Source organism: Ciconia boyciana, chromosome 1 (assembly GCF_034638445.1).
Source record: "Ciconia boyciana chromosome 1, ASM3463844v1, whole genome shotgun sequence".
Lineage (NCBI taxonomy): Eukaryota > Metazoa > Chordata > Aves > Ciconiiformes > Ciconiidae > Ciconia > Ciconia boyciana.
Window position 1 is genome coordinate 1,289,231 of NC_132934.1, and position 24,044 is coordinate 1,313,274.

General features: G+C 65.2%; 1 protein-coding gene across 2 annotated transcripts in view; it reads left to right on the top strand.

Moving 5' to 3' along the window:
• The window catches only part of SND1 (staphylococcal nuclease and tudor domain containing 1), a 140,839-nt gene that overhangs the window by 90,966 nt on the left and 25,829 nt on the right, over positions 1-24,044 (top strand). For both annotated transcript variants that reach the window (XM_072856487.1, XM_072856477.1), the window contains one exon: positions 13,903-14,012. In XM_072856487.1, coding sequence (XP_072712588.1) covers positions 13,903-14,012 — 110 coding nt within the window. The remainder of the gene's footprint in view (positions 1-13,902; positions 14,013-24,044) is intronic.

The window sequence follows — 24,044 nt, forward strand, 5'->3', positions numbered from 1 at the left end:
AGCATCCCCAGCCCCGCTCCAGGCTGAGTCCTGCCGTGTGGGAAGCGTGTCCTAAACCTGTCCTTCTCCGCGTGCTTGTGCGTATAAATAGTCACACAGTCTTATTTATAATTAACCATTCTTAAAGTCAGCTGCAAAAGACGGGGAAACGAGACTCCCCCTTGCCTGCGACTGAGACATTAAAATTTTAAGAAGCGATAAAACTCCCACGTGCTCGGGAGGAGGAATTTAGATATATTTAAATATTTCTGGTTGAAAAGGCTGCCGCTGGGTTCGGCCGCGTTTCATATGCTAGAATCCTGCCGGCTCCGCCGAGCGCTCCCTGCTAGAGGAGCTGGTGGCAGAGCACTGTCCCGGCGGATCCGGCATCGTCCCCGGGTCCCGCTGGCACGCTCGGAGATGCTCTCCCCAGTATCGGGCCCTGCCTTTGGCTGTGCCTGGGGTGGGATTTGCTTCGCTCCCGGTGGTCGAGTGGCCATTTCATGGGAGCGGGGAAGGAGCGGTCGCTGTTCCCGGTGCTGGTGGTGGCAGCCCGTCCTCTTCCTCGCCGGCGGGATGCCCGCGGCCGATGCTCGGGGATGCACGTGGGCTGGGGACGTGCACCCCGGGTCCCACGGGACCTCCACGGGATCGGCAGTGATTAATCCCCTTCCCACGGCGGGACGAACGGGCTCCCACTGCCCCTCCCCAGGGACCGGTGGTTAAATACACCCGTCCCTGCCGGTGATGGCAGTTCCCGGCTGCTCGCGGCGAGTCGGGGATGCTCCGGCTCGGCCTTTCCGCTTAGTCGGGTAATTTTTAAATTAAAGGGGAGGGGGCGGGGAGGGCGCTGGGGCGGCCTGGAAATGGATGGCTCTGGGGAGAGCGCGCTCGCTGCAAGTTATATTTAATCCCCGTTGCTGTGGAGACCGACTGGCTGTCGCCCGCTCCCAGGGGCTGATTTTGCTCCAAAAAGTTCCCAAAGTGGTGAATAACCACCCAGCCTTGGTGGCCCCGGGGGTCCCCAGAGCTGTTGGGGGTCCCTGGAGCAATTGGGGACCTGCTGCGGCCAGAGTGCCCGTGGGGTGCAGCAGGCACCGACGGTCCGAGTCACCCCGGCCACCTCCTCGGCCACCTCCGCGCTGCCCTCCGCCAGCCAGCTCAATGCGAGGGTGGAAATAACGAGCGGGCGTCTCGTCGCCTCCTGGAGAGGGGGGCTTGGGCCGTGCTCTGGGGCGAAGATTTTGGGGTGTCTGGTGCCGTGGGCCTGGTGTGCCCGTGGGCAGCTGCGGCCCTGCAGGAAATGCAGCTGCACCCCTTTGCAGCAGCCTCTGCCTCTCCTGGGGTGTCCTGCACCGCACGGGAGCGTCCTGCATTGCGCGGGAGCATCCCGTGCTGCACAGGAGCATCCCACATTGCACCAAATCATCCTGCATTGCACCGGGGCATTTACGTTGCACAGGAGCACCCTGAGTTGCAGCAAATCATCCTGCGCTGCACAGGAGCATCCTGCCTTGCACAGGAGCATCCCTTGCTGCACAGGAGCATCCTGCATTGCACCAGATCATTCTGCACTGCACAAGAGCATCCTGCCTTGCACAGGATCTTCCTGCACTGCGCAGGAGCATTCTACATTGCACAGGAGCATCCTGCACTGCACAGGAGCATCCCATGTTGCACAGGAGCACCCTGAGTTGCACTGGATCATCCTGCATTGCAGAGGAGCATCCTGCGTTGCACAGGAGCACCCTGAGTTGCACTGGATCATCCTGCATTGCACAGGAGCACCCTGAGTTGCACAGGAGCATCCCTTGCTGCACAGGAGCACCCTGAGTTGCACTGGATCATTCTACATTGCACAGGAGCATCCTGCACTGCACAGGAGCACCCTGAGTTGCACCAAATCATCCTGCATTGCACAGGAGCATCCTGCACTGCACAAGAGCATCCTGTCTTGCACAGGAGCATCCCTTGCTGCACAGGAACATCCTGCATTGCACCAGATCATTCTGCACTGCACAAGAGCATCCTGCCTTGCACAGGATCTTCCTGCACTGCACAGGAGCATTCTACATTGCACAGGAGCATCCCATTTTGCACAGGAGCACCCTGAGTTGCACCAAATCATCCTGCATTGCACAGGAGCATCCTGCGTTGCACCAGATCATCCTGCATTGCACAGGAGCATCCTGCCTTGAACAGGATCATCCCACGTTGCACAGGAGCACCCTGAGTTGCACTGGATCATTCTACATTGCACAGGAGCATCCTGCACTGCACAGGAGCACCCTGAGTTGCAGCAAATCATCCTGCATTGCACAGGAGCATCCTGCACTGCACAAGAGCATCCTGCCTTGCACAGGAGCATCCCTTGCTGCACAGGAACATCCTGCATTGCACCGGATCATTCTGCATTGCACAAGAGCATCCTGCCTTGCACAGGATCTTCCTGCACTGCGCAGGAGCATTCTACATTGCACAGGAGCATCCTGCACTGCACAGGAGCATCCCATGTTGCACAGGAGCACCCTGAGTTGCACTGGATCATCCTGCATTGCACAGGAGCACCCTGAGTTGCACAGGAGCATCCCTTGCTGCACAGGAGCACCCTGAGTTGCACTGGATCATTCTACATTGCACAGGAGCATCCTGCACTGCACAGGAGCACCCTGAGTTGCACCAAATCATCCTGCATTGCACAGGAGCATCCTGCGTTGCACCAGATCATCCTGCATTGCACAGGAGCATCCTGCCTTGCACAGGATCATCCCACGTTGCACAGGAGCACCCTGAGTTGCACCGGATCATCCTGCATTGCACAGGAGCATCCTGCACTGCACAGGAGCACCCTGAGTTGCACAGGAGCATCCCTTGCTGCACAGGAGCATCCTGCGTTGCACAGGACCGTCCCGCCTTCATAGGATCATCCTGCACCGCACAGGACCGTCCTGCATTGCGCAGGATCGTACCACATCGCACGTCCCGGTGCCGCGGCGTGCTCAGCTGGGCTCACGGTGCTGCTGGGGACGCTTCTCAGGTGCGGGGACAAACTGTCCCGCTCCCTTCCCGCTCCCCTGAGCGCCGGGGGGGTACGCAGCGCCTGCTCTCCCTCCCCGGCTCTTCTCCGGGGAGACCTTCCCCGGCTGAGGCTCTCTAATCAAGCCGTATACATTAATTACAGGCTAAAAAGGCAGGTAACGTGCCAATTAGCATGGAAGATGACGCGCCCCTTCTGTCTTCCCCTCCTGCAGACCCCGCACATCTGCCAGTGCCGGTATTCCTGGGCTTTGGCTGGATTCCTCCCTTCGTCCTGATGGCAGTGCCAGGAGCCGGCGCGGCCGATGCCGGCGAGCTCGGTGCGTCAGCCTCGTCCCGTCCTCGGCCTGGCACGTGGGGTGATTCGGCCCCGGTTGCTCTGGCCGGCGGCAAACCCTGAAGCAAGAGCCCGGCGTCCTGCGGGTGCAGCCCCGGGGGGGTCGGGATGGCATCCTGGGGCGTGCGGGCAGCGGGGATGGAGGTTTTGGGGCGGCCCTGAGACCAGGAGGGCCGTGCAGGCAGGGCCGTGCAGGCAGGGCCGTGCAGGCAGGGCAGGGCTGGCGTTGCCTGCCTGCCTCCCTCGCCAGAGTGGAAATCCGGCAGCAGCGGCACGGTGGGAGCCAGCGAGGGGAGGGATGGGGTGGGAATGGCGCTGAATTCCCCGAATTTCCTCGCTGGGAGCCAGCACCTGATGTTATCGCCCGGCCTGCTGTGTTCTCCCTTTCCCTTTCATCTGTTAATTGGGGTGTTGATCACACCGGTAATTTGAATAACTTCCCAACCTCCCAGCCCCTGCTGCCACCTTTCCCGGCTGCCCTGGCACACCGTGCCGGCGTGGTGCAGGCAGACGGCCATGCCCACCGCTGCAGGGACGGCGGGTGCCCGGCTGGACGAAGCCCTTTGGTGGCAGGGCCGGTGTGCCGTGCACCGCCGCGGCACCCCGGCCCGGTGGATGGCGGAGATGGGCGGTTTTGGGATCCCACCCGCATCCCCGGCCATCCCCACAACTCTCCGGAAAGCTGTGGCGGAGCTGCCGGCACGCACCGGTGTGCCGTGCCCACCGCTGTGCCCGCGGGAGCTGCCGGGGAGCGGGGCGGGGGGGCTGGCACCTCTCCCAGCTCCCGGCGCTGGAAAATTAAACTTTTACCCTGAGTAAGGCAAACTGGGTTACTGAAGCAGCTCTACCTCTAATGAGCCCCACGCAGCCCTGATCAATTATTCAGTGAAACAGCTAATGAAAGGTCGGGTGGCTGGGGGGGTCCGTGGCTTCCCAGAGCTCCGGTTTTGGGGGGGGGGGCGGCTGCGGTGAGCTGCTGGCTGCACCAGGAGGGCGAAACGGGGGCGAGAGGAGAGGGGAGGAGAAGGGGGGTCCTGCCCGGGGGGACTTGGCTTGCACCAAGCTGAGCTTAAGGGCAGAGCAGCCGGGTTGTCCCCCACCTCCAAGCATCGGCACGCCGGGGGGTCCCCAGCCCCACGATGGCAGAGCCTGCGTCTGGCTGAGCCCTGTTCCGTGGTCCTGCTCCGTGGGGGTCCCCGCTCAGTGGAGGTCCCTGCTCCGTGGACCTGTTCCGTGGTCCTGCTCCATGGGGGTCCCTGCTCCATGGGATCCCCGCTCCCTGGTCCTGCTCCATGGGGGTCCCGGCTCAGTGCGGGTTCTTGCTCCGTGGTCCTGCTCTGTGGGGGTCCCTGCTCGGTGGAGGTCCCTTCTCCGTGGACCTGCTCCATGGTTCTGCTCCGTGGCACCCTGGGGCTGTCATCCCCCCCTGAGCCTCCAGCTCTCCTCCCAGCCTCTTCTCGCCCCTGGCAGCTGGATTTTGGGGCACCCCCCCCTGCTCCCCATCCAGCATTAGCTCTGCCACAGCGCTGGCGTCCCGGGGGGGCTGAGGGCTCCCACCCCACCCTCAGCCCTGCTCCTGGCTCAGTGCCCACCCCGGGGCACCCACTGCAAGCACTGGTGCAGGCTCCTGACAGAGCGGGGGGGTCTCAGTGGAGCGGGGGGTCCCAGCGTGGCGGGGGTCTCAGTGTGGGGGGGTCTCAGTGTGGGGGAACCCCTTACAGGGGAGGAAGGCGCCTTCCTCCCCCCGCAGCAGCTTGCTTCGTCCCCCCGGCGTGCTTCGTCCTTCTCGTGCGCATCCTCCCGCGCTCCCTTGGCTCGCTCAGTTTTGCGGGGCGGAGGGGGACCTGCCGGGGGGGCTCCTGTGCTGCACCCCGCGGGGAGGTTGCTCCTCAGCTAATTGATTAATTGCCGAAGTAATTGCGTCATAGAAAATAACGCGGGCGGATGCTGGGAGGCAGCGGTGGGGCCACGGCACGGCGAGCTGCAGGGCAGTGGTGGCTGGTGGCAGCGAGCCCGGCATGGGCTTCATGGCTGGAGGAGGTTTTACCCTCTACTCACACACGCTTTTTTATTTTTCCTACTTTTTTTTTTTTGGTTTTCCAGCCGGTGCTGTTCCTGGGAGCCACTCTCGGTGCTCCCGAGCGGAGCAGCACCGTGGTGGCCGGCACGGTGCTTGGCCGGCGCTCCCCGGCCCCTTCTCTGCCTGCTCCGCACGGTGCCATCGCCCATCGCTTAGAGCCAGAAATATGATAAATATCTGCATTTTATCAATGCCTTCATTTTTTTTTTATATATCAAATGCAAATGAGCATCATAAAGAGAAGACAGGTCCCTTGTAAATGTGACTTCAGGGATGCTCTCAAGGGAGCCTCATCCCATCTTTCCAGCTGAAATATATACGTTTGAGTGCTATAAATATGTGCAAATAGAGAGGCGCTAATTTAATCCCGGGTTCCGCTTTCCCGGCGAGACTCTGCAGCCTGACGCCTTCTTGGTGCAGGGGCCGGTGGCAGCGTTAGCAGGATCTGGCCCCGGGGGAGAGCGTGCCCCGAGGGGCGAGGGGGGGCCAGCGCTGTTGGGGTGTGGGTGTCGCATGGCCCCAGGGGTTGGGTGCCCCTAAATCTCGCCGAGGAGACGGCGGAGCTGTGTATTTATGAGGTGGGGCCAGAGATACGGCATTTGTCTGCGTGCGCCTGCGAGGAGGCTGATGTATGTCAGCGTATACGGGCTGCGAGCATCTCCCCGGGGAGCAGCCGTAACTCACCGCCGCCTCGGCAGCCGGGGACGAGGAGGCGAGACCGGCCGCCGCTGCGGGGAGGGGATGCCATGAGAAGCCGTGCAGCCCCAGGGTGCCAAGTCAGGGCATGTAGCTGCTTTTGGGGGAAAAAGAGGTGAAAAGGAGGTTTCAGCCCGAGTTGCAGGGCACGGCTGCAGCCCCCCGAGGTTGTGCCCGCTCCAGTCCGTGCCCCCACCCCACAGCCCACCCTGTGTTGGACGGGCGACCTCCCAAAGCCCTTTCCTGAGTTATCCTGTGATGCCTGGGCTTTTGGGAATGGATGTATTTTTAAGGTGATTTCTTTGCTTTGCCTCATTTTTTCACGCCGGCTGTTGGCAGCGGGGTTGCGGCCTCGCCGACTGCCTGGGCTGCCACCGGAGCTGGGGTCGGTCCCCATGGGAGCAGCTGGGTGTGCCGGGGGGGGGGAGCTGCTCCCTGCCTGCTGCTCATGGCAGAGAGGACGCTGCGCAGGCAGCGATGCCTCTCGGTACCCTCCATCCCGGCTGAGTTCGGCAGGGACAGTGTCACAGCAGCCTGGCTTGTCCCGCTGCAGGGGACACCAGGGTGGCACCATCGGGGAGCCCCTTCTCCCCATGGGGCACAGCCCAGGGATGTGGGCGTCTGCTTGGGTCTCCGGGCGCTGCCGTTCGGACGTGGGGCAGAGCATCCCCGCCGGCGGGGGGTGCGGATGTGCAGTGTTGGGATGCGGGGACCCCGAGTGCTGTGGGTGCGTGGTGTTGGGATGCGGGGACCCCGAATGCTGTGGGTGCGTGGTGTTGGGATGCGGGGACCCCGAATGCTGTGGGTGCGTGGTGTTGGGCCATGGGGACCCCAAAGGCTGCAGCATTTGGGATGTGGTGACCCCAAATGATGCAGATGCAGTGTCAGGACGTGGTGACCCTAAATACCGCAGATACGGTGTCAGGACATGGTGACCCCAAATGCTGAGATGTGGTGACACCGGATGCTGCAGATGCACGGTGTCGGGACACGGTGACCCCAAAAGCTGCAACCCTGCGGTGTCGGGGTGCAGCGGAGCACCAGCTCCCCGCGGGCTGAAGCCAGGCTGGCGTGTCCGTAATTCCCTCCGTCCCAGGCCCTGGGTGCACGGGGCCGCGATGAGCTGAGCATCGCCGCTGGCTGCTGCACCCCTCCGCCGGTGTCCCGGGCAGGGCACGTCCCGGCAGCGCGGTGCTGGGCTGGGGGTCCTTGGGCTGCGTCAGCAGGAGCCGGCGCAGTTCGGCAGCGCCCGGCCACCTCCCGCCTCCCCGCTGCCGTCTGTTTCCCTGTTCCCGACAGCCTCTATTTTGGTAGGGACTAGTGTTAAAAATACGCCGCGCTCCCACACGGGCTCTGCGGCAGCAGCCAAGTTGCCATCACGACTCGGAGGCCAGCCGCACGCCTGCCAGTGCCGGGGAAGCTGCCTGCGGGAAGAGGCAGCAGCTGCCTGCCGGCAGCCGGGGAAGGGAGGGGACGGCAGCAGCAGCCCCCTGGCATCACCACCAGCCCCAGCTCGGCTCCCCTGGGGACCAGCAGCATCGTCCTGCCCAGCGCTGCTGGTTGCAAGGGCAGGATTCGGCCCGAAGCCTTTGGGCCTCCTGCCCGGGGTCCAGTGCCACGGCAGCGACTCGCATCCTGCCCACTGCCGGCCACGGCACAGCCGCCGGGATCTGGCGCGGGTCCTCAGCATTCAGGTCTCGCTCCAGTGTGCTGCCCGCAATTACCGGGTGGCTTCGTTCCGGTGACTGATGCTCCCGCGCGGCTCCTCTCCTCCCTTCTGCTCGCCTCCTCTATTTCTCCCAAAGTCCATAAATCCTCCCAGAGATCAATCTCTGGCACTCGGCACCGGCACGAGCACTCCCGGACAGGCGAACCTCGCATGGTGCCATCCCTGCTCCCCGGCTCGCTACGCCGCTCACAGTTACGGCACAGCAAGGGGGGGGAAAAGCTGTTTAGAGCCCAGAAATGAGGGCTGGAAAAGCCCCTGCTCCAGCGGTGATGGGACTTCAATGGCAAATCAGGGAAATTTTCCCTGGAGAAATTTGAGAGAGGGAGGGGAGAGGCGGGTGATGCCGGCGCTGTGCCGTGCCCTGCGTGGTGATTGCCCCCGGCTCCCAGGGGTAGCCAGTGAGGCCATGAAGCCGGCGAGATTAGATGTTTATTAGCGGCTTCGTGGCTGTGCCAGGGAGGCCTGCCCCCCCCACCCTCCTCATCAGTTTATCCATTGACAATCAGTGCTCTCGTGTCTATATATATATATAAAATTTTTTATATAAATATCTAGATATAATATATATCATATATTGTATGTTATATATTATATATTAGCCTTGCTATTGCAAGGCAAACCCCTGTGACGGCCAGTGTGGCGAGGGGCAGGGGGGGCTGGGGGCTCTGCTCCGCACCCAGCCCCGCTCCTGCATCCCCTTGGCCCGTCTGGGACCAGCCAGCCCCCGCTGCAGTGGTCCAGGGGCCGCATCCAGCACCCTGCCCTGCCAGCGGGCCGGGAGCGCGCGGCCCTGGGCTGGGGTCGATGGGCAGGGTGAGTGGGGAGCGTGGCTGGCTGCGGCACAGCCTGGCCCCTCCCGGCACCGCCGGAGGACGCCGGCTCCCGTGGCTCGTCTCCGGCGAGATGCCGCTGAGCTGCACAGGATCTGCCCCATGCGCGGCCGTCCCCGGGGGCCCTTCCCGGCTCCCACCCCTGCTCCGCTCCGCGGCCGTGCAGGATCAGCCCCTCCGCCGAACCCTGCACGGCGTGGGGGCACCAAACCCCCTTTATGATCCGTTATAAAAGCCTCGGCACGGTTCCCTGCTCCGTATAAATACAGCCCCTAAATATAAAGGTGCCGGGACGGCTTGGGACAGCGTGAGGTGGAACCAAACCCCGAGCTGCCGGCAACCTGTCTATTGGGGGGTCCCCGGCTGGGGGATACCCCGGGATGCTGCGGGATGCCCCGGGATGCTGTGGGGTACCAGGATCCTGTGGGGTACCCCGGGATGCCCCGGGATGCTGTGGGGTACCCCGGGATGCTGCGGGGTACCCGGGATGCTGCGGGGTACCAGGATGCTGCGGGATGCCCCGGGATGCTGTGGGGTACCCCGGGATGCCCCGGGATGCTATGGGGTACCCCGGGATGCTGCGGGGTACCAGGATGCTGTGGGGTACCAGGATGCTGCGGGATGCCCCGGGATGCTGCGGGATGCCCCAGGATGCTGTGGGGTACCCCGGGATGCCCCAGGATGCTGCGGGGTACCAGGATGCTGCGGGATGCCCTGGGATGCTGCGGGATGCCCCGGGATGCTTGTCCCCAGCCCTCGCCCTCCATCCGTCCCCGCATGCTGGAGCAGGGATGGGGCCAGGCTCGGGGCACCCCCCGCAGCCCCGGCAGCCTCCATCCCCGCCGCGCTGCCGGGGCTCTCTGCCCGGCAAAAACGTTGGGCAAAAGTGATTTGTAGCGGAGTTCTTTTGAGGCCCCAGGGGAGAGCGGTGCCAGCCACGCGCTGCAGCATTTTAAACCACATCCCTCATCTGCGCAGATTAATACGTTACGGCTTCCCGGGAAGAGCAGCAGAGCCGCGGCTTCGGGTTTAGTTACTTTTTTTTTAAAGTGCTGGGTAACTTTGCCGGGCTTGCTTAGCTCCAGGTGAGTGCCGAGCTGCCCGCTCCCCTTGCCGTACGGCAGCCGGCGTGTTTCTGCGGCTGAGCACGCTCATCCCATCCTTTTTAGGTTTTCCTTTTCCAAAAGCAGGCTTCGCTCGCGTGGGTTTAGGCGGCGTCACCGGCAGAGAGAGGATCCGAGGTGGCATCCTGAGCTGCTGCGCAGCCTGTCCGGGGTCGGAGCGGGTCCGCGTGCCGGCATCCCCCGGTGCCGCGGGGCCAGCAGCCCTTCGCCGCGCTGTAAAAACGCTGCGCTGTGCTTTTTTTATTTTATTTAAGGACTCGGACGCTTCCTCAGCTATTTCTTCAAATTATTTTCTTCAGAAAAATATTGCCGTCGTGGTGCATAAGCCCTCGCGGCGGCTCCCTTCCCCCAGCCCCTGCTCGCTCTGCGGAGGAGGAGGAGGAGGAGGAGGAGGAAGGGAAGACACGCTCTTGGCAGCTCTGGCTCCTCATTTCCCCCTCCCAGCGCGGTGCTGGAGGATGCTCCTTGCTGGAGATGCTGGCAGCGCGTTTGCACGGGATCCGTGCCGTGGCCGGGATGCGTGCCATGGCCTCGCTGCAGCGCTGGCGGTGCCGTGCCGGAGCTGCGCTGGAGCCGTGCCATCCTGCTGCTGCCCGGTGCCAGCGTGCTGGGAGGAGGAGGAGGAGGAGGAGATGCGTCTCCTCTCCTTCCTCCCGCTCACAACCGGGGTCCGTCTGTCAGCTCCGTGCACGGTGCAGCCGGTGCCGGGCCGGTTCGGGGTCCGGGAGCTGGGGGGCTGCCACCGAAAGCCTGTCCCCCCTCCCCTGCCTGCAGCCCCCGGGCTGGAGGGGGGTCCCCTCTCCCCAGGGACCTGCCCAGGGTCCCCTTGGCTGCACCGCAGGAGGGTCCGGGTGCTCCTGGGGTCATCCTGGTTGGGGGGAGCCTCCCAGCCCTCCAGCCGCCGCCGCGCTTCGTTACCAGGCTGCCGGTTTGCAGCTCGGTAACGAAGAACAGGGGATTGCCCGCTCTCCCCACCCCACATTTTGCCGCGTTTCCAAAAATCTTCCTTTCTCACCCTGTTTTTTCGGGGCGGGGGATGTCAATGCCACCGAGGCGGGGGGGCGCGGGCAGGGACAGGGGTCCCCTCGCCCGGGGGGCCTGGCTGGGTGGGGCGCGGGCAGGGCGGGGGGCTGGCAGCTGCCTGCCCTGCCGCGGCAGCGAAACTGCAGATTCCCCGGACACGTCTTGCTTCCCTCGGAGACAGCGTGGAGGAGCGGGGTGGGAAAGAGGGGGAAAAGGGGGTTTTGCCAGACACCGGCACCGGGCTGTGGTGTCGCGGTGATGGCGATGGTGGGAGGCGGTGGGGGGGTGGGTTGGGTGGAGGGGACGGGGATGGGACAGGGATGGGGACAAGGATGAGGATGGGGATACGACAGGGATGGAAACGGGGAATGGGATGCAACACGGATGAGGATGAGGATGAGGATGGGGATACGACAGGGACAGGGACGGCGATGGGGGGGCGATAGGGACAGCGATGGGGACAGCGACACATCCTCCAGGCTGCAGCCACGGCCCCACCTCGGCGGGGTCCCACGGGGAGCCGGCGCAGAGCCGGGGTGCGGGGGGCACCGGGGCGGCTTCCCAATGCACCAGGCTCCTTCTGTGGGTGCTCTGTGGTGCTGAGGTGGGGGGTAACCCCCCCCGGCTGCTGCAGGGCCCGCGAGCAGCCGGGGACCCTGCCGGTCCCTGCAGCAGGGCTGGGGACCCCGCTGGACCCCGCAGCAGGGCTGGGGACCCCACCAGTCCCAGCTGGGGTGGCCGTGCCTCTCCCAGGAGCGACGCAGCGGGGAGAGCCTCGGGGGGAGCCGGGGGTCCCGCAGCCTCCCTCCCCTCTAGCCCCCCCACCCCCTGCCATCGCCCCCAGGGCAGGGGTTTAATGTCGAGTGATGCAAGTCACCCGTTTTAATCATGAGCTCAATTGCCGAGCAGGGAGCCTTGGTTTCACCGGGCGCTTCTCATCCTCCGTGCCTGCGCCGTGCGGTGAGCCTGCGCCGATTCCCCGTCTCGGGGGGCTTGGGGGGGTGGCGGGCGCGGGGTTCCCTCCACCTGCGTCGGGCGCCGCTGGAGGAGAGCTCAGCACTTCGGTAATGTGCGAAAGCAGCACTTTGGAAATTGTTCATTAACCGCTTACGCGAGAGCCGATCTCCCTTCCCGGGTTTGGTGGTGCAGCCCGGTGCGATGCTGGCGGTGCAGTGCCGGCGGTGTGGGGCCGGCGGTGTGGGGCTGACCCACATGGGGGGGTGCCACCGCTCCAGCCACCCTGGTGCCAAAACGAGCCACCCAGTCCCTGGCGTGGCCAGGGGTCTGTATGCCGCCGGACCTTGGAAACCCCTCAGCCGCCGGTAACAGGCACGCTGGAGTCACCAGGGCTGCCGTCACCGGTGACATGGGGACCCGGTGACACGGGGACCTTGCGTCTGCAGGGTGGGCTCCCGGCACTTACCGGCTGCTCCCAGGGGGGGTTCATGTCCCCTGTGCCCCCCGTGGTGACAGCGGCATCGCTGCAGCCGGTGCTCACAGCAAACCCGGCGCCCTGGGGACACAGCACCTTGTCACCGCAGGGCTGGCCGGGCCCGTGTGGTTTACTGCGGTGCTCTGGGGACGTGACAAGCGAGGGGCAGACATCATTAATCAGCTGGCCTGCTTTCCCTTTCCCTTTCTGCGGTGTCCCCGGTCGATGGCAGGGCTGGCGAGGTCCCCGATTCCCTTTGCTGTCGGCTGTGCCGCGAGCGCCGGGCTGAGCCTCGCGGTGCGCTTTCCCTCCCACCTCCCTCACCGAGACGTGAGAATTGCTGCTCCGTCACAGACCGAGCGCTCAGACAGCCGCTAAGTGTAATTCCCGGCACTTCATTAATAACGAATTATGTAAAATAAAATTAATAATGCAGGACTTCCCAGTTTAATAATCTGTGCCACCGCCGGTGCTGGCAGCAGTTTGCCAAAGGGGAGCCTGGGGCGGTTACCTCAGCTTGCAGGTGGGGAAACTGAGTCAGGGAGAGAGGGGGTCCGGATGTGGGGGTCCGGACGTGGTCCGGTGCGACCGCCGCAGCACTCGGCCTCCTTCCCTCCTGGTTTTATAAGTATTTTAATTTTTAACGATGGCTCACGGGGCCGGGGCTTGACCGGCCTCCGTGGCTGTAAGGATATGGCAGAATTAATACCCACTTACCAGGGGCTCTCGGCCAGAGTTATCGGCACAGGCGGCTCGTACGGTTCGTAACCACGCCAGCCAGAACCGCGCACGGCTGTTAAGGCAGCTGGGGGTCCTGCCAGCTCCCCCACGGCGGCTCCCCACGGTGCCGTGGGGTGCTGCTCTGCAGGGGACCTTGCACGGGGGGGCTTTGGTTGGGGGCACCTTGCACAGGCCCTTGCACGGGACCTTGCACAGGACCTTGCACGGGACCTTGCACGGGGGGACCTTGCACAGCTGGTGCCTCCGGTGCTGCGGGGTCTGCGCCACGGGGGGGTTGATGGTCTCTGCATGGTCGGGGGAGCCTGGGGCTCCCCGTGCCATGGCGTGGGTGGGGTGTTGCACCCCAGCTGCACCCTGGGGTCCCCGAAACCCCCTGGCGAGGCTGGCTGTCGCAGGGAGAGACCCAGGCGAGGCGACTCCTCTGGCAGGGTGGGTGGTTTGGGGACAGGGGACAGGGACAGGGGCTCCTCCCTGCCCCCAGCCTGGGACGGAGCAGGGAGTCCTCCCCAGGGAGCTCGTCCCCATGTCCCCATCCCTGCTGGCTCTTCCCCTGCTTGTCCCCATGTCCCCATCCCTGCTGGCTCTTCCCCTGCTTGTCCCCATGTCCCCATCCCTGCTGGCTCTTCCCCTGCCTGGCCCCAGGGAGCTCGTCCCCATGTCCCCGTCCCTGCTGGCCCCAGGGCTGTCCCAGGCTCTCCCTGCCCCGCTGCCAGGGAAGTGCCAGCAGTGGGGACCCTCCTGTGCCCCAGGAGCTGGTCACATCCCGCCTGGGCTCTGGCAGCCCCTTTCGTCCCCGAAACATTTCTTTCAGGTGACGTCCCCAGCAATGGCACGCAGGTGACCACTGGCCTCCTCCAAGCACCTCAACCTCCTCTTCCTCCTCTTCCTCCCGCAGGCATCGAATGTCCCCGGGGAGCCAGGAACCTGCCTGGGCTGGTCCAGGAGGGTGAGCCCTTCAGCGAGGAGGCCACGCACTTCACCAAGGAGCTGGTGCTGCAGCGAGAGGTAGGGGATGCTCGCCGGCGCAGGGGCTGGGGGGCTGCGGCACGCCGGCTCAGTGCCAGGGCGGGAGGGGCTGGCGATGCCCGTGGGGCGCGGGTCTTGCCAAAAGGCTGCGAGCAAAGGCAAGGGGCAGCGGGAGCTTCCCCCGGCGCTGGACGCCGTGCTCCGGCTGCGCCGCGCTGCTGAGCCACAGCCGCCTCGTCTCCGCTCTCTGCAAGTGGTTTGGTGCTCCGGAAAAAGCCGCGTGGACCTGGCTTGCGGCGCTGGCAAAGCCTCCTGCGGTTCCACTGCCGGGACCGGGTTTGGCCCCGCTCTCCTCTCCAAGGGTCTCGTGTTGGCGCATCGTGGTTTTGCCGCAGCGCCGGGGCCAGATCCCGGCAATGCCCCGGTGTGCGGGGCTCAGAGCTGGGGTGGTGCGGCTGGCTGTGCCTGGGGGCTGCCAGGGCAGAGCGGCGCCCGTGGGACCCCCGTCCCTGCGGGGCCCCGGCACTGCTCGGGGGCTGCGCCGTTCCCGCGGCGGGTGGGAGCCGCATGCCGCCGGCCGTTACGCACCGGCTGATACCGAGAGCATCCCCGGGCGTTTGCAGCCAGTCCGTAAATCGCCGAGGCATTGTGTTTGCTCTGCCCCTAAATCTCCCCTCGCTGAAGGCAGCGATGGGAAAAGGCGATTGGCAGCTTCTCTCGGCAGCAGCGCCGGGCGGGGGACAGGGGGGGACGGCGCTCCCCTTTCATTTGATTTTGTTTTGTTTTGTTTTATTATTTTTGGTGGAAATCAATATTGAATCACGGTCTCTGCTCTGAACGTGATGGTGGCTGTGGCTCTGGTAACGCTGCGCTTGGCTGGCGTGGCCCTGCCTTCGCACTCCTCTGCGCTGCCAGTCCCACACCAAGGAGGACTGGGGAGGACTGGGGAGGACTGGGGAGGACTGGGGACCTGGTTCTGGCCCCCAAACCCCCCCACCTCTGCGGTGGGAGCCAGGCCGGGCTGCGCTGCACAGGCCGGACGTCTCCTGCTCTCCCCGATCCCGCAGCCGCAGCCGCCAGGAGCAGTCCTGCGGCTTGGCAAAGGGGGCCACGTCCTGCCGGGCGCTGGGCGAAGCTGCTGCGCGCGTCCCAGCAAGGCTGCAGAAAAGCGGTGACCCCGAAAAGCACCTGGCGAATGACGCCTGCAAAAACCAGGCGAGCAGAGAGATGATGCTTGCAGAAAAGGAAAGTGCAGAGGAAGCAGGACGCAGCGTGCGGCCGTGCCGGGGGGGCTCCGTCACCCGGGCAGGGAGGTTTGCCGCTGCCTTGAGGATGAGGAGGGACCCACCCTGCGGCGGGCTGGGCTGCAAACGGGGCAAATGGGGCCTTGGCGAGGGCTCGTCCGTCTCCGGGGCCGCCTGGAGCAGGGGAGAGCTCCGGTGGGAAGGGGCAGCCCGGGTTGATGGATGCGCTGCGCGTCGCTGCCCTTTATGCCCACTCCCAGCCGTTCGGTTTAAATTGGGCGAGGAACTCGTTATCGCGAGGGCTGCCGGCCCTGTCCCCCTCCACGGCAGCCGCGGCCAGCCCCGGGGGAGCGGTGAGCAGTGTCCCCCCGCCCCGCGGTGCCTGGTCTGGCCGGAGAGCTCTGCTCAGCGCCTGCCTGCGCCGGTGCAGCCCCGCGGTGGAGCAGAGTTCGGCTCCGGTGCCTGCCAGCGGAGCAGGAGGGTGGCGGGAACGGGCTGCGGTGGGCTGCGGGGGTCTGCAGCCATCCCGGGAGCAGCGGCCGAGTGCCACGCTGCCTGTCCCCCACCCTGCCTCTCTGCTTTGGGGGGGGCCTTTCCCCCTGCTCCCCGTGCAAAGGGGGTGCGCCAGCAGGGTAGAGCTGTATCGGGGCCCTCCGAGCAGATGGGGTGTGCCAAGGGGGGCAGTTAGAGCAGCTCCAAGTCCTCTGCAGTGCTTTGCTTTGCTCTCCGCGGAGCTATGGTGCAGGGCGGATGCAGGGCGGATGCGCAGCGGGTGCAGGATAGATGCAGGGTGAATGCACGGCGGATGCATGGCGGATGCACGGTGGATGCTGAACAGATGCAGGACGGATGCAGGCTGGATGCACAGCAGAAGCACAGCGGATGCACAGCGGATGTACAGCAAATGCAGGGTGGATGCAGGGCAGATCCACAGCAGATGCATGGCGGATGCGCAGCGGATGCAGGGTGAATGCACAGCAGAAGCACAGCGGATGCATGGTGGATGCACAGCGAATGCATGGTGGATGCACAGCGGATGCAGGCTGGATGCGCAGCAGAAGCACAGTGGATGCACAGCGGATGCACAGCAGATGAAGGGTGGATGCATGGTGGATGCATGGTGGATGCACAGCGGATGCAGGGTGGATGCACGGCGGATGCAGGGTGGATGCACGGCGGATGCGGGGTGGATGCACAGCAGATGCACAGCAGATGCACAGCAGATGCACGGCGGATGCATGGTGGAGGCAGGGCAGATGCACGGTGGATGCACAGCGGATGCACAGGGGTTGCGTGCGGTTGCACAGCGGATGCAGGGAGGATGTGTGGCAGTTGCACAGCAGATGCACGGCAGATGCAGGGCGGATGCATGGCAGATGCACAGCGGATGCATGGTGGATGCATAGCAAATGCACGGCGGATGCAGGGAGGCTGCACAGCGGATGCAGGGCGGATGCACAGTGGATGCAGGGCAGATGCACAGCAGATGCAGGGCGGATGCATGGTGGATGCACAGCGGATGCAGGGCGGATGCCCAGGGAATGCAGAGCGGATGCAGGGAGGCTGCACAGCGGATGCAGGACGGATGCGGGGCGGCTGCACGGCAGAAGCACAGTGGCTGAGTGGTAGATGTGAGGCAGATCCACAGCAGCTGCCCGGCAGATGCCTGGTGGACGTGGCAGATGCAGAGGGGACGCGCGGCAGATGCACGGCGGGTGCACGGCAGATGCGTGGTGGCTGCGCGGCGGATGCGTGATGGATGCACGGTGGCTGCACGGCAGATGCGTGGCAAATGCCGGAGCTGCCGTGGGCAGCAGGGCCGATGCAGCACCTTCACGGCACCGGTGCGAGGCCCGTCCGCAGGCGGGCTTCTGGCAGCGCCGGCAGGGCCCTCCTTGGAGGGAGCGGCGGACAACCTTGCATGGCCTCGGCTAATAATAATTACATAAATTGCTCTGCAGGGAAGCAGCTTTATCTTCTCAGCTGAAAAACTGTAAATTACTTTCTTTTGATCTTCTGAAGGAGAAAGTATCCAGGCGCCCGGCGAGCTGTGTGCCGGGCACTGCCGGCCGGCATTCCCAGCAGGAGGGACGGGCAGCTCCCAGCTGCTCTTGAGGGTGGCAGGTTTGGGTGCTGCTTTGTGCTTTTCCTGCCAGTTCTCCCAGGGAAATGCGAGTGCCGCGGCCGCATCCTGCAGGCGAGGCCGGGTCCAGGGGGGACGATGCCGGATGCGGGCTGCCGAGCGTGCGCAGGGATTCGCGGCGAACCTGCCTCCTGTCTCTGCCTCCCCCCCTGGTTTTAATGTGCTCTCATTAAGGTCTCTTGATATTAAAATTCACTAACTCATGCAACTTCTCTGATTGAAACTTCTGTGTCACCGGAGCGCGAGATCCATTTTGTGTAATTACGCCGTGATTCATAATTTCAATATAGGATGAAAAATGCCCTCCGCAGCCTTTAGCCATCTCCCCGAGTGACTGTCAAGATAAAACTCTGCAATTTATGCACAGATGACTTTGCTCTTCCCTGCTCTCACCCCTTCCCTTCCCCGGTTGTATTTACACCCTCGCATCGGTGCAGTCGGTAATTCCTCACTCCGTTTAAATTAGCTGTTGTCACCGGGCACGGCTTCGCCTCCTCCTCGCCGTGGCCGGGGGGTGTGGGAGCTCGGCCCCCCTTGACCGCACAGACCCTTGCTCGGTCGAGGTGCAGCCGTTTGCGGCGGCGGATGGCGGGATCCATCCCAGCGCTGGCTGCCGGCACGGCACAGCAAGCGGCTACCGCTGCTCCGGTACCGGCGGCTGCTCGGCACAGGGGTTCCTCCACCGGCTCGTGCGGAAATGCAGCTGCCACCCAGGTGCGGGGGGTGCCCTTCCATTTCGGGGGGGTTTAAGTGCTGCCGCTTAAATCCCAGTGTGACTAAAAGAGCCCCCCCAGGCAAGCGGGGGGCTCCTGGCGCGGGGTACGGACCCGCTGTGGTGCCGGTGTGGGGTTGCACGTGGAGAGGTGGCACCTTCCTCTTGCCCTGTCCCAGGGAGCTGGGGCAGGAATGGGGGGCTGGGGTAGGAATGGGGGGCTGGGGCAGGAATGGGGGCTGGGGCAGGAATGGGGGGGCTGGGGTAGGAAGGGGGGGCTGGGGCAGGAGCAGGCAGCTGGGGCAGATGAGCCGCCATCTCCCCGGCAGAGCGCGGGCAGCAGCGATGCAGCGAGGGGTTTCTCCACTCGTGCACGCTCAGCCTCTGTGCCATGGCCTGGTTTCCCCCGGCCTCCTCCTCCTCCTCCTCCTCCTCCTCCTCCTGCCAAGCGCCACCGTCCCCTTGACGAGCCCACGAGTGTGAGGACAGGGCTGCCCGGGCCACGCTGCTCTGCCTGCGCTGCGCCTCCCCGCTTCACCCTTCTCCGCCGCAGACGCACGTGGGGTGCAGGATGGCACCCGGCCCCGGGACCACGCGCCCGCATCCCGGTGCCTCGCAGGCTGCGGCTGCCCCGTGGCACCGGGCAGGGGACGGGGGTGCCGGCAGGATGGGAACCGAGGCCATCCCGGACGGGGACCGGCCTGCGGATGCAGATGTGGGCGCGGATGCAGATGCGGCTGCAGATGCAGATGTGGGCACGGCTGCAGATGTTGGCACTGATGCAGATGTGGGCACGGCTGCAGATGCGGCTGCAGATGCAGATGTGGGCACTGATGCAGATGTTGGCACTGATGCAGATGTGGCTGCCCCTGCAGGGCAACGCAGCCAGCTGGGGGGGTTGGGAGCGGCGAGAGCCCACAGGTTGGTGTGCGTGGGGACGTGGCAGGCGTCACCGTCCCTCCTCGGCGTCTTGCGGCGTGCGCTCGGCTGCTGTAAACTGCTGACCCGCGTCCCAGGGGCATCGCTCTGCTTCCTTAGCACATCCTGCAGGCTCCGGCTCAGCCGGCGCTCACCACCGCACCAGCCAGGGCCTGTCACATCCCATTACGCTTGCTCGCCCGCCTGCCCGCCTCCTGCCTGCTCCTGGGGGGTCCTGCCCGCCTCTGCCCGTCGGCAGGGGGGAAACTGCCGTCGTGGCTTTCGCAGCCCCCCAGGACCCCTCAGTCCCGCGGGGAAGGCGGCTGCCCCGGGGTCCTGAGCTGGCTTTGGGGGACACAACGGGTGCCGCGGGCAGCCGGGATGGCACGGCACGGGCGCCTGCCCCCCGCCCTCGGCTTCGCTGCCTCCCCGGCTGCGTTTCTCCTTCCTGCGTCGACCCCTTCAGTGTTTCGCCCCATCTGGCCTCGATGCACGTGGAATTTCGATCGGGGCTCTAACAAAGCCGCAGCTGCTGGCTCGCCGCTGCCCGGGCTGAGCCGAGCGGGGTCTCGGTGCTGGCAGGCACCGGGGTGGGGGCAGTGCTCCGGGCAGCCCCTCTGTCCCCCTAAGCGGGCAGCCCCCCGCCCCGGGGTGGGGTGGCAGTGATGGGACCGTCCCCTCCTGTGGTGCTGCAAGAAGGGTGCCGGCTTCGACCCCCAGCCTGTGATGGATGTGGCACATCGCGGTGGCTGCTGCGGGTCTCACCCTGCTCCTCCCGGTTGTGCCGGGCATCACCAGCCCGGGAGGAGCACGATGCCAGTAGCACCGGGACGGTTGAGCCCGCTGCCACGCTGCTGCTGCTGCTGCTGCTTTTCATCTGGGCTGGGCAGGCAACGCCGGGGCTCCCGGGGGACAGAGGGGTCTGGTTTGGCTCACGCTTTAATCAGCGGCTTGCAAAGCCAGCGTGGCACGGCCGAGAGGCGTCGGGCACCGGCACTGCCCTCCCGCAGCTGGGGCAAGGGCAGGACGAGCCCCGCGCTGCCAGCTCCGTGTTTCGGGGTGCAGCCGGGGTGGGATACGCGGCGTTTCGGTGGAGCCTCTGCGGGGGGTCAGGACCCGAATGGCCCTCGGGGACGTTCCCCGGACCCTTCTCTCTGAGCCGGGGCGAGGTACGCGCGGCGCCTGGCTGGCAGCGGGGTAGGTGTCTGCCTGTACCCCTCTGCCCGCGGGCCGTTGGCTGGAAGAACCCCCAAATTCCACGGTCCCTGCAGGGCGCAGCAGCCAAGTGCCCCGAGACTGCAGCGGCTTAATCCTTCCTCTGAGGACGGCGGCTAAATAGGGTGGCTTGAATAAATAAAAAAATCCCCCGAGGAGGATTAAGGCTGCGATCCCAGGGAGCTGCCGGGGAGAGGAGAGGGTGATGGGCACCTTCGTTGCGGATTCGCTCTGGGTGGCTCCTGCCACGGCGTCCCCTCACCCCGCTCGGCGTTGCCACCCCGGCTTGGCTTTGGGGTTTGGTGCCCACCCACCCTTGCGGTTGTCCCCAGGCACGATGGGGCTGTTAAACGGCGGCAGCCCCCTCCCCGGGCGCAGGGGTGGGTGCTATCCTTATCTGCATCCCTGCTGCTTTCCTGGAGCGTGGCGGGGTCCCGGGGTTTTGCACGGAGGCTCTCCGGAGGGTGATTCCCTTCGGTTTCCACGGCAACCGGATGATGGGGACATCCCCCATCGTCAGTCCATCCATCGCTGGCTGCGTCACCGCCGTGGGGCCGAACAGCGTGGCCGGCGGATAGGGCTGCCCGGTGGGGAGCTGAGGGGGGGGGGGTGTCACAGCTCCAGCCCCCCCATCACCCTCCCTGCAAACCCCACCCCAGTGCCGTAATTGTGGGAAATGGGCCCAAAACGTCCCCTGTGCCCCAGGACGCCGGGCGCGCTCTGCTGCCTGCACCAGCCCCTGCCAGCCCCTGCCAGCCCCTGCCAGCCCCCGGCTCTTGTTGCAATGCAGCAATTTCCAGCTGGGAAGTGCGGCGGGAGCCGTTCCCGCTGACGGATCCGCAGCTCGGGGCCGATTTCCCTGCCAGCGGCGGGTGCCGAGCGGTAATTTTAGAACAGGGTCAGGCCTATATTTTTAGAGCGGGGCTGGCGTTCGGCTCGCCCTCCCTGCGCACAGCCTGGCGTGGGCAGCGCGGGCAGCACGGGCGGCACCGGCAGCACGGGCAGCACTGGGCCGGGGTGGCTGGATCTCCTCTTCCAGCAGCTGCCGGCGCTGCCTGCTCGCCCTCCTCCCCTGCCCACGTCCCCCTGCAGCCCCTCGGGGCCTTTGAAAGTTTTCTCGCCATAATCCCGGCTGCCGGCGCGTGCCGGGTCAGCAGGCTTTTAAACTCCTCGGCTAAATGCTCAGAGTCCTCCAGGAACTGAGCAGAAAGGAGCCTTTTATGTTTTATTCCCCTTTTTTTTCCTCACCTCTTTCACTCGTGCACTTCAAACGCGAGGTTTTAATGCAAGAAGCAGGGGACAGGGACAGGCGGTGACATCCCGGACCTGGCAGGGGACGAGCTCCGAGGAGGGGGTTTGCTCTCGGTGTGCACCGGGGGGCTGGGAGACGATGGCACCCGGCTCTGCCTGCGTGTGCCTGTTCACGCCCTGTCCCCAAAGGCGTGGCGGGCGCGCAGGCGATGTGTCACCCCCCGGGGCCGGTGCCGGCACGGTGCTCAGTCACCGCTGGCATGTTTCCATGGAGTCCCCAAGCCGGGATGGCATGATGGCGTGGTACCAGCCGCCTCCATCCCTGCTCACCCGAGCGGAGCAGCGGGAGCGAGCTGGAAAACCGTGCTGGCATGGGACCGTGCCGTGCCGTGCCGTGCCATGCCGTCCGCAGTGCCACAGCTTTGCAGGCATGCTGGGGATGCCCCAAGCACCGATGTCCATGAAAACCCCGGGGTGCAGAGCTCGGTTCTGCCAGCAAAGCAGCCCGGAGTGGCGCTGCCGGATGAGCCGGTGCTGCTCCGGCATGGCGTGCTGCTCCGGCACGGCACGCGGCTCGGCCGAGACTTCCCGAGGCCGGCTCGGAGGACCTGGCTGAGAAGAGGAAGGGAATTATTCCGTGCTGTTAACGATACTGCTCCCTTCGCTGACCTCTCCAAGTCATTATATACAATCCATTACGTGGAATAGCGGATTTATTCCTTTACAGCACCCGGGGGCACGTTGGGCGCGCAGCCACCGACGCCGCCGGCAGCCCGCTTCGTTATTAGCAGGCGATGAGGGGGCTTAACGACTGCTGGTGGCTTGGGGTGGGCGACTGGGTGCCGGGGGGGTCGGTCCCTCCCCATCGCTGGCACCCGGCACCCGCCGGAGCAGGACACCCAGGGATGGAGGTGCCCTCCTGCGCGCACCCGGCTCCCCCTCGCCCGTGGGTGCTGGCACCCAGCAGCGTGGCCGTCCAGCCCTTCTCCTCCGCATCCCTGCCCGGGGTGAGGAGCCCCCATTTTCCCCCAAATTTTAGGGCTCCCGCAGGAGCCTGGGGGTCATGGGTAGCGCTTCACCCCTCCGCTCGCTGACGGAGAGAAGAGCGATGGGCAGCGCCCGGGCATCTGTCAGGAAATCCTCGCTGTGATGCTTGCTGTGCCCGCCCTGTCCCCCGCCGCGTGTGGGGCTGGACCCGGCTTCGCCCCACGGGGAATTGCTAATCCCGCTGCGAGCATCTCGGTACCGGCTTTGTAAACCCCCCGGGACCGGGGGTCCGAGCAACCCAAGCCCTGCAGGAGGGGGGCGTTTGGTCCCTTATTGATTGCCTCGTAGCCCACATTTTTCCTTTATCATTACGGTTTTAATTAGAGGCTCCAGCTGCTGTGTCAGCAGTTTGTGGGAGCCCTGGAGGCCGCAGCTCTGCGCCGAGCTGGGAAGGGGCAGGCGCTGCTCTGCGGAGCGGGCAGAGAGCATCCCTGCCTGCCTGCCTGCCTGCCTGTCCCTCGGCGCTGCCTGCTGCGTGCCAGCGACGGGCAGGGACCATCGCTGGCAGGGCTCGTTAAAAACTAAACGAACCCTTGCCAGCGGGTCTCAGCCCCCGCTCTTTGCCGGAGCCTTCAAGAAAAAACGAGGCTGGAGACCATGGACCAGAGCGGGAGAGCATCCCTGGGAGCATCCCCCCCCCGAGCACCCCCCGCCTGCCGGCACGCTCCCCGGGGTTGGCAAATGGGACCGGTTATGGAATCGTGGGCAAAAACTGTCCCTTGCCAAGGTTTAATGCTCCCCCCTCGAAGGCACCTCTCCGGGAAGGAGTCATTCTGGGCGGCAGAAGCCATTGAAAACCCCTCTTGGTGATGCCGGAGCCGCTGCGGCAGCTCTTGCCTTTGGATGCCACGTCCTGGCACAGCCCGGCCAGGCGCCGGTGGGTTGCCACGGCCCAAGGGGTGGCCGTCCCGCGGCCGTGCCAGCTCTGTCACCTCCTGGGGATGGGCACAGAGGGTGTGCGGAGCATGGCACGGGGCAGGACCGGGATGCTCCGTGGCACCAGGCGTCGGATGGGAGAGCTCAGCATCTGCCGTCGCCCGCACCAAGGCAGCGCCGGGAAGGTTGCCGGAGCCCCGTCCCACCCCTTCCCCCCTCGTGCTCATGTTGTGCAAATGAGCAGCCTTATTTTGACAAGGTGCCTGATTTAATTACGTCGGCCAGGCTGCCGGCTTTCCCCAAGGTGCAGACTATTTTGCGTCTATACGGCGTCAGCCGACCGCGGGGTCCCGCCGGGCTTTACCGGCGCGACGCAGGAGCCGCTCGCCCGGCACTGATGCGCTCCACCTCCAGGAGCCGGGCCGCGGCAGCTGGCACGTGGCCGCGGCGAGGGGGCCACGCGGAAGCCGGGATGCTGCCGGGGGATGTCGCGGCGGAGCTTTGGAGAGCCACAGTCGCACCGCGCTGGCACCCCGAACCCCGCCGGCTGCCCCCGTTGCTCTGTCCTGGAGCCAATGGGTTTTCCCAGCCCTGGGGGACCCCGCATGGGACAGGGGGGTCCCACCGCCACTGCCAGCGGCACCGTGCCGTCCTCCTGACCCGCT